Genomic DNA, 9,592 nt, shown 5'->3' with positions numbered 1-9,592 from the left:
GTCTGGTTAGGCTTAGTTACATTTATTTATTATTTTATTGTATTGTTCTCTGCGAGGTGTTTTTTTGGGTAATTTTGGAAAATGAATAAATTAAGGGGCTCACTGTCATGTTCATCTGCTTGATAATAAGTGGTCCAAATATTAATACTAACATTTAGATCAAGTTAATATTATTCGTCAAAATCAATGCATAATTATCTTAGAATAGAATTAAAAACCTGAACTGAAACAATATTTCGGAATGTGTTAATTCTTTAACATGATAAATAATTTCTACTCTTTATCTGCTGTGCAGTATGTACAGCCATGTGGACATGGGAAATAAATGTGGACATGGGAAATAAATGTTTCCGATTACCCCTAAAAGCGCCGCAGCCATTTCGCATGCGCATAAGAAAAAAAAAGAAACCAGCAGCTCGGTTGCAAGTCGGCCCGTTAGCTCGTGTTGCCGCCATTAGAGCGCTCATATCAGACACAATCACCTCTAATGTGACGTGTACCTTTTTTTTACCAAAAAAAAGTTTATGCTGCACAAGGATTTCAAGATGGGTTTTACAAGCGGTTCTTTCCAACATGTCCGATCAGTCATTCAAACAGTTTCCGTTTGATTAGTGCGTGACGTGGAGGCTGTCCATGAAATGGGCGGGGGGTGAGTGAGGGAAACTACAGTGCTGCTGTTCTGTCAGAATGCCAGTGGAGTATGGCAGGCCGTTTTAACGTAAAATCGGTTTCGCCATTTATAATTACATTCCAGGTGTATAATGGACACAACTACATTTTCACAATTATGTAGGGTATTTTAAGATATCTTCATTAAAATTGTGCCCTCTAAGAAGAGGAATTCATGATGTTTCCCATTAGTTACATGTTGACCAGTCAAAATGCATTTAAATCACGTCACCGAATTTGTCATTTTGACGGGTCACACATACTTAATTACAACTGAAGATATCTCAGACTTAACTATGATTTGTCAAAATAAAATGTGTAGATATCTTACTTAAGAAATTGTGTATACGCACTCACACCAAACAGCTGCCTGAAAAATATTGGGTGTCCTGTGACAAAACCGATTTTATGTTGCTGTAGTTTGCCATAAGTGGTGGTTCCAGAACAATTTACCAGGGTGGTAAGTGGGACCAGTGTTTTTTAATGGGGGGTCCAGAACAAAAGAATACAACAAATGAAAACAAAACATGACAATATAGCGTGGCTTAATTAGATGATCTCTGAAGCTGCAGGTTTCTATGTTTAAACAACAACATACATGTTCTTTAATTTACATAATCATTGTTTCATTTCATCAACCAGAGTAAAAAAAGTTTTTCAGTTTTTAGTGGGCACTTTGCACGTGATGTCAACAGTTCTAGTAGTTTAGTCATTTTGTTGCTTTGAATAACCTTATCACTTGGCTGCCGTATTCATTTTTACATGTTTTAGTGAACATTTGGGTCATTTTGTGATCAAAATGGGGTCTTTGTGTGTTGTATTGTGTATGTCTTTATAGATATCTTATGTCTTTGTGAATTTTCACTATTCATATCTCCTCTTCTAGCCCCTTTGTGTAGGAATGAAAGGTGTTCTTACTTCATGATCTATTTTATCTAAAAACCAAACAATAAATAAAGATGGCCAAAAATACTCACAACCTGGATTACACTCATATAAAGATTTGAAGAGCTATATGTGCTGCTCTTAACTCATTCCCTAAGCAGTTGCTTGGTCATCAAGGGGCCACAATGTCACACAAGATCACAAATGATATTTTGTACAACGACAGAATTTGACAAAATAAATAATTTGATCCTTGATATTTAAAATATCAAGTTCTCTCCAAATAAATAAATCTCATGTGATTTAACACACATTTAGTTATTCAGTTGCTAATATTGCTTTCTTGTTGTCCAGCTCTTCAAGGAAGTTGTTCAGTAGCAGTTCAGAGAGTCGCTAACGTTTCCCAATATCGTAATTGCAGGAATGAGAAAAATCAGAATAACAAGGACAGGTTTCCCTGTCAGTCGTAACAATATGGCAGATGATATTAACCAACCAGCGTCCATGTAGCTCCAGCAGTTTGGGCTTGTTTTCCTCCGTTATTTTTATTTAATATATTTATTCATTTAATTACTTATTTGTTTGTTTTAATATAATAGATGTACTTACATTTTAATATTATTGTAAATGTTTTTGTCTTAGTGTAAATAAAGTTTGTTAAAAAAAAAGTCTTTGCCCCTGCGCTTTCCTTTGGTAACCCCGTTCAGCGTGTCTCCATGGTGTTCTGAGCAGGCATGCGCACTCTGGGTCTGTTCTTCCCCTCCAAGTTGATAGATATGGTGGATGACGCGCGCCTGTCGGTTGTTCGGTTGTAACTTTTGAGAGTAATTACCGTTTGAGAGGATTGACTTCAGTGACTTGGGAGCTGCAGGTGAGATTTTCAACCACGACATTCATCCTACTTTGCAATCAATGACTACAATTAGACATTGTGCTAATGCTAGCCACGCTGGGGGAGACGATAACCGGCTAGCCAGTCTGGTATGTACTACCAACTGGGGACGAAATCAAAAGAGACGATTTATAGTTCCGTTGCTTTGTTATCTCAGTATTTTAGACCAGTTATTATAGAGGGTATTTGATTATGTAAAAAAGCAATTATGAAAATAACGCAATCGGGGGAAAATGTCTGTAAGCTATAGCTAGCTAGCTAGCTTAACATTCGCGTCAAGTAGACAGGCTTAGAGGCCCAATTTATCGCTGAACTTTGAGCAAGCGATCACCCGGATGAAACATCGCCTCATTTCAGCAAACCCTGTCAGTCGTAACACTGGTGTCTTTAAAAACAAAACAAAAAAAACTTGAAGTTTTTTTATTCGGCATGTTATGAAGTTAGCACATTTCCTATCTATTATTATCTCCTATCACATCTATTACTTTTAGCAGTTCAGCTTGAACCTTGTATCGAAATTGAATTTAGGACTAGGAAGTATCTTCTTGCTCCACCAGCTGGCGCTTCTGTCAACTGTCTGCATGGGGTTTATTTTCGGCGCCCAGTCATTTTAAAAGTAATCCTTAATCTTAATGTAAATGTTGAGCTAAACTGAAGCTTAATGTTGCTTCAGATGTAGTGAATGGGTGCTGGAATTCAATTTAGGCTTTTGTTCGCCTGGTTGAAAGTCAAACGAGTTCTGGGAAATATGCTTTGGCTGCTTCAAACTACTTTTCTTGATCAATAATTAAGACTATGTAATTATTGTTACAAAGTCTCCTTTATTTGACTTGGTTTAGCTTGTGAAGTAAAAGGTACTTCAAATGTTTTTACTACTCATAAAATAACCAATATGTTTTTCTTTTTCCTCAACAGGTCTGAGATTCTAAAGGTTCCACTTTTACTGGAATGCTGGACACTGAGTCCACAACCATGGAGAGTAACGGGAACGAATTTCTTCCTGACCTTCCTGCTCAGGCAGCAGACTGGTCCTTGGAGCAAGTTCCTCCACAGCCGGCCGCCAGCGTAGCGCCGGAGGGCTCCGATTCTTCTCAGGACGATTTGACGCAAGAACAGCAGCAAAGCCAACAAACGAACTCCTCCGAGCTGGGATCCGTGGAGAAGGCTGTGGAGCAGTTTCAGCTTGCCAGCGCGTCTCTTTTCCAAGAAGAGCATCCTCCTCCGCCGCCGCCGCCCCCTCCACCACCACCTGCAGAGGATCCAGACCAACCGCTGCAATTTGCTACTGAGCCTCCGCCAGAAGCTTTTGTGCCAGATGGAAGTCAAGGTAACTAATAATAGCTAATCTAAGTTTAACGTCCTTGGGTATTTTAGTAAAGCAGCAAGCCTAGGATCTAAAATGAAGACTGTACACTTTGTAACTGAATATTCCTTCTTTCTGTTATTTATTTTTTTATTTTTTCGACAAATCTTTTTTAGATGGTACCGAAGCCATACAGATGGAGGATGGCATGGAGTTGGAAGATCCAGCCCGAGAAAGTTCACAGGAAATTCCTGTTCCAACAGAACCTACCCCACCCTCAGAGTTCGAAAAGCTTTTTAAGATCTGTGAAGACAGCCCGGAAGACTTCAACGCTTGGGTTTCGGTGCTGCAGTACGTCGAGCAAGAAGTAAGTAAAACATACTTGAAATACAGCAACTCACCTCTACCGTGCCTGTATGTATGCCTGAGGTTTTCATTTAGAAGCAGAATTGTGATCTTTTTTCATTGTGTGTCTTTTGCAGAATCTTCTTCTCCCTGCAAGGAAATCGTTTGATGTCTTTTTCCTACGTTATCCCTACTGCTATGGCTACTGGAAGAAATATGCAGACATGGAGAAAAAACACGGCAACCTACAGGTTTCAGAAGAGGTACAAGTTCCTCTGGGACTTTTTTTTTTTTTTCCAAAAGCACTGAAATGAGGTCAACCGACAGAAACAAAGCAAATCATAAACAGAGTCCAGTGCAGTTCTTTAGGTAGTTATAGTGGAGTGTTTTTGTCAATATGGTTTATTAATAAGAAAGAAGGGAGGAAAAAGCATTATATAATAAGGAGGGGAAAAAATCTTTTTTTCTTGATGATTTAATACAGTTTGAGGGGAAGCTACATAGGGAAAGCATTATTATCACAGTTTGCTTTATGGTGTCTCTCCACCCCAACATGCCTTTATGCTATGCATGTTGTAGATGTTTACCTGAAACACCCAGTTGCATTGGACTAATAATTATCCTGGCTGTGACATTAATGAGCTCTTGAGGTAACTGATTACTTCAATTTAAACTGTTCAGAAGTGGGAACAAACTTGAGAACTTTGAACTTTGTGGTTGCACTTAAATCTTTATCTGGTGAACAGGCTAAAGCGTTCAGCTTTTACAGAGCATCATAAAACAGTTTCAGCTTCTGACAAACGACTTTCAAATACTCTCCTACCAAGGTGTACAGAAGAGGCTTGCAGGCTATTCCTCTTAGTGTGGACCTTTGGCTTCACTACCTGACCTTTATCAAAGAGAACTCGGACCCCAACGATCCAGAGACGGAGGGACGAATTCGAGCGTGAGTAGAGCATTCTTTGCCTAAACCTGACCTACTTAAAACCCATGACTTTGACAATAAACATCCTTTTTTTCCCCCTTCTTTTTTAATAGCTCCTATGAACACGCGGTGCTCGCAGCAGGCACAGATTTCCGATCTGACCGCCTTTGGGAATCCTACATAAGCTGGGAGACGGAGCAGCAGAAGCTGGCTAACGTCACCACCATCTACGATCGCGTCTTAGGCATACCGACGCAGTTGTACTCCCAGCACTTTCAGAGGTACAAAGAAGGACGAGCAGCTAATTTTTATTATTATTATTTTTTTTTTAATCTACTTCAGTCACGCCTCTTCTGAGAATGACATTTTGGTTTTGTTTGCTCAGGTTCAAAGATCATGTGCAGGGCAACCACCCCAAATACTTTTTGTCCGAAGAGGAGTTTGTTCAGCTCAGACTGGAGCTCTCTAAGTCCAGCCTGTCTGGAATGGTCGGTGAAGACGGAGAGTCGAACGTTCCTCAGGAGGAGCTGCCACCGGGTACCGAGGACCTCGCCGATCCCGCCAAGGTAAGAACGTCGCCGCCACTCCTGGTAAGGGACAAAACTGACAACATTCCACTTGCAGGTTTAGCAGGAGCATTCCTGTTGTCCATGATAACATAGGGTTAAAAAAGAAAGAAAAGAAAATGCTCAGGTTTGAAGAAGTTTTTCTATGTCACCAGCCAAGCCAGGAGATCCAGTAAGGGACTCGCCCTTAAACTAAAAGGATCAACCGGGGCTCCTTTGAACCCAGCTGTGCAGGGTGCAAACTTTCCTGTCCCCTCTACAGGCTTCTTGTCTCTGGCAACATCATGGTGATGTAAATCCTTGGTTGCAGGACTAGCAGTATTCAACAAGTGGACAATGTTGTGCTGGAGAGAAGCCATAAAAGTGCTGATCTGGATGTTGGTGTGTGTCTTTTCTTTTTGTAGAGGGTGACAGAAATTGAAAACATGCGCCACAAAGTGATCGAGGTTCGGCAGGAAGTGTTCAACCACAACGAGCACGAAGTCAGCAAGCGCTGGTCCTTTGAAGAAGGGGTAGGTTTTTTTTTTTCTTTTTTCTTTTCTTTTCTCCGTGTTCGCTCGTAAAAGCGGCATTTCCTAAACGATTTCTCTCTCTGTCAGATTAAGCGACCCTACTTCCACGTCAAAGCGTTGGAGAGAACGCAGCTAAACAACTGGAAGGAGTACCTGGACTTCGAAATGGAGAACGGGACCCCGGAGCGCGTGGTGGTCCTCTTTGAGCGATGCCTCATCGCGTGCGCCCTCTACGAGGAGTTCTGGATCAAGGTATTTTGGGCTTGAACTCGCGACTCGTTGCTGCTGCCTCCCTGCACTTCCCCATCAACGTTGATAATCACATCATCGACTCAGTTTAAAAAAAAAAAAGAAAAAGAAAAGAAAAACAACAAAAAGAAAAAAAGAAACGTCCTGCACTCTCTTTGCGTGTAACGTTGATATGTGACTGTATCTGTTGTATTAGGGGATGGCCAGCTTGCCACACAAGATATGACTGCAGCATTTGCCAACTACTACGTTGCATCTTCTTCGTCTCCCACTACCTTACAGAAACTTATCTAATTGGTTCCATGAAGGTGCTGATGGGTTTACACAGAAAATTTCTAAAAACGATCTTGTCTATGAAGCAATTCACTGAGTGTATGAACTGTATTTACAGGTTAAAAATGTTCTGTTTCTCTTGCCTTTCTTCTTCTTTTCTTCTTCTTTTTTTTTCCTCTGTCCTCTTGCCTTTCTCCCAACTTGCTTTCCTTTTTTTCCATTCTAAAGTATGCTAAGTATCTAGAAGGCTTCAGCACTGACGGTGCGAGACATGTGTACAAGAAGGCGTGCTCCATTCACCTGCCCAAAAAACCTGCCATCCACCTTCTGTGGGCAGCATTTGAGGAGCAGCAAGGTAAAAATAAATTCAGAAATCCTTTCAATTTAACTTTCTAGAATGTAGAATTCGTTCTCTGCTTTTAATCATGAGTTTAAACCACTATTTTTGATTTCTTTTCAAGCAAAAATATTTTAACTGTTTCACATTGGTTCAAATATATACATGTGAAATTCCTACTCATATTTTGGTTTTCAATGACTTTTGGGGTTGGGCTAGAGTTCTGCACAGTCCACAGACTTTTTAAGGCCTGAGCCTGACATTGGCCGGCTTGATCCATCCTAAAACTGTCTTCATTAAGTTTTAGAAGAGTTGGCGCCATTCATGCCGTACCTTCCACTGAAGAAGAAGGCGTGTCAAAGAAGTACTGGCATCATTAATGTGTTCAGTCTCATCCATATAGCCATGAAATGTGAAGCTGTGCTGTCTAAAAGCAGAACGCAAAGGGAGCACATGTCAGGCAAAAAGGAGAGGTCCAAGAATTGATCCCTGAGGGACACCACAAGAGAGATGAGCACTAGAACGTAGTATAACTCAAACAATTCTGTCCCTCTGAAATAAGATTAAAACTACTCCAGTGGTGATCCCTTATTTCCAACTTTATGTCGGAGCCTGTGTAATTTGGCCACTGGATTAGAGAAATACCAGAATAAAGTTGTTCAAAGTCATACAAGTTTAAATAATGTATGTTATTAGGAATTCAAATGTACGATTAAAAGGTCAAAGTGAAGCGGCATTTAAAGTAAGTGAACTCGGGTCAAAGCATCACTCTCGTTGTTGTCTAGGCAACGTGGAAGAGGCTCGCGGGATCCTGAAAGCCTTGGAGGAAACGATCCCGAATTTGGCCATGGTTCGTCTCCGCAGGGTCAGTCTGGAGCGTCGCCGCGGCAACTTGGATGAAGCAGAGGCCCTGTTGAAGGAGGGAATGGAGACTGCGAATAATGACATGGAGTCGTCGTTCTACGCCGTGAAGCTGGCTAGACACCTGGTGAAGGTGCAGAGAAGTCTGAGCAAAGCGAAGAAGGTCCTTCTCGATGCCATTGAGAAAGACCAGGTGAGGATCTGTCGATACTGGACGACGCAGTGAATATGGACATTACATTCTTGTTTTCTTGGTTGAACATTTCCTCTTTCAGGACGTCAGATGTTGTGTGTAATATGTGTATGTATGTCTGCCTTTGCAGACTAGTTCGAGACTATATCTAAACCTGCTGGAGCTGGAATTCAGTGGCGACGTGATGCAGAACCAGGCAGAGATCTTGGCTTGTTTTGACCGGGCCCTGAGGAGCCCGTTGTCCCTGGACTCCCGCATCATTTTCTCCCAGCGCAAAGTTGAATTCTTAGAAGACTTTGGCAGTGACATCAACGCGTAAGTAAAGCGGAGTTATGTGTAGAGCCGTTACCGACATGTTACACTTTCCGTCTCAGCAGTGTTCCTTTAATTCCATACTTAGGCTTGTGGCTGCGTACGAGGAGCAACAGAAACTACAGAAGGAAAGCGACTCTTTAAAGAGAACGGCTGAGAACGGATATGACAGGTGGGCGAGGAAACGGCACATTAGCGCTCTTCGTTCTCAAACACCAAGCATTGTTTAACCACTAAAGCTAAATGATCTTCAAACCACAATTGTCTCATTCCAACTTTCTTCTCAAGCTCTCAAGAACCTGACGCCAAAAGGCAGAGACTAGACGATCCTTCTGCAGCTGCAGCAAATGCGATGACGGACATGCAGGCGAACAGCTCTGCATACAACTACAACTGGTACCAGGTAGGTTTGAGTAGAATGCTTTGTTGGTTTATTCACCCCCCCAAAAATGAAGTTGTTGATTGGTTTCTGTTTCTTTATCAGCAACAGTATGGCGGCTGGGGACAAAATTCCTGGGGACAGTACAACCAGTATGCCCAGTACAACCAGTACTACCCTCCTCCTCCTACATGATGCACTTGAAGATGGAGTTGCTTTTTTTTCTTTTTTTTTCTTTCCTGACTTTAAATCTTGGAGCGGAGCAAATTACCTGGGTGTCAAGAAGATTTTAATTCAGCCACACACTGAGCAGGATAGCCTTTATTTTCTTCTTCTTCTTCCACTACTGCTGTTTACTCTGTGCTAATTGAATTTCATGTTACATCGCTGTGTAAGAACAAATTTGGTTCACAATGGTAAGAATGTAAGAATTTGGTTTTAAAACAGCCATTGCTAGAGATGTTGTCAAAGCAATTTTGTTTTGATGAAATAAATGTTTAAGGCAAATTGACTTTTTTGTGTCCTGTATAAGACAAAGGTTTTTTTTAATTTTTTAGATTGAGTGACTTAGTTTGGTTTTTCTTTGTGTTCTGGCTTTAAGGTTGCTAGAGAAGCATTTCTGTATGTTTCTTGAGTCATGTTTCTTCTTTCCAAACTTGTAAAAATGTCATGATGGTTTCCATGAAGAGCTCCCTGGTTTTATTTTGTTTTTTTTTTATTATTATTTTGACCTGATTTCCTAATAAAGAAATTGATATCCTCAAGGCTTACTGTTTCATGGCAAGAAGTAACCAGTTTAGTACTCAGGATGTAACGATACCATGAACTGTTTACAACACACACACACACACACACACGCAATTTTCCAGTTAAGCATGTTTCTCTATGTAA

At 40.9% G+C, this 9,592-nt stretch overlaps 1 protein-coding gene across 1 annotated transcript; it reads left to right on the top strand.

Annotated features, from left to right (window-relative positions):
• The first annotated feature begins 2,272 nt into the window (after window positions 1-2,272).
• prpf39 (PRP39 pre-mRNA processing factor 39 homolog (yeast)) lies at window positions 2,273-9,465 on the top strand. The gene is made up of 15 exons (XM_044105963.1): window positions 2,273-2,425; window positions 3,362-3,773; window positions 3,926-4,116; window positions 4,232-4,357; window positions 4,922-5,040; window positions 5,133-5,300; window positions 5,405-5,585; window positions 5,990-6,097; window positions 6,185-6,349; window positions 6,848-6,974; window positions 7,742-8,010; window positions 8,141-8,325; window positions 8,411-8,494; window positions 8,611-8,725; window positions 8,807-9,465. The coding sequence occupies exons 2-15, from the start codon at window positions 3,395-3,397 to the stop codon at window positions 8,894-8,896; spliced, it is 2,307 nt and encodes a 768-aa protein (XP_043961898.1). The 5' UTR covers window positions 2,273-2,425; window positions 3,362-3,394; the 3' UTR covers window positions 8,897-9,465.
• The last annotated feature ends 127 nt before the right edge of the window (window positions 9,466-9,592 follow it).

The sequence above is a fragment of the Gambusia affinis genome, linkage group LG22, assembly GCF_019740435.1.
Source record: "Gambusia affinis linkage group LG22, SWU_Gaff_1.0, whole genome shotgun sequence".
Taxonomy (NCBI): domain Eukaryota; kingdom Metazoa; phylum Chordata; class Actinopteri; order Cyprinodontiformes; family Poeciliidae; genus Gambusia; species Gambusia affinis.
Note: the sequence above shows the minus strand (reverse complement) of the source record. Positions and strands in the feature narration are given on the sequence as shown.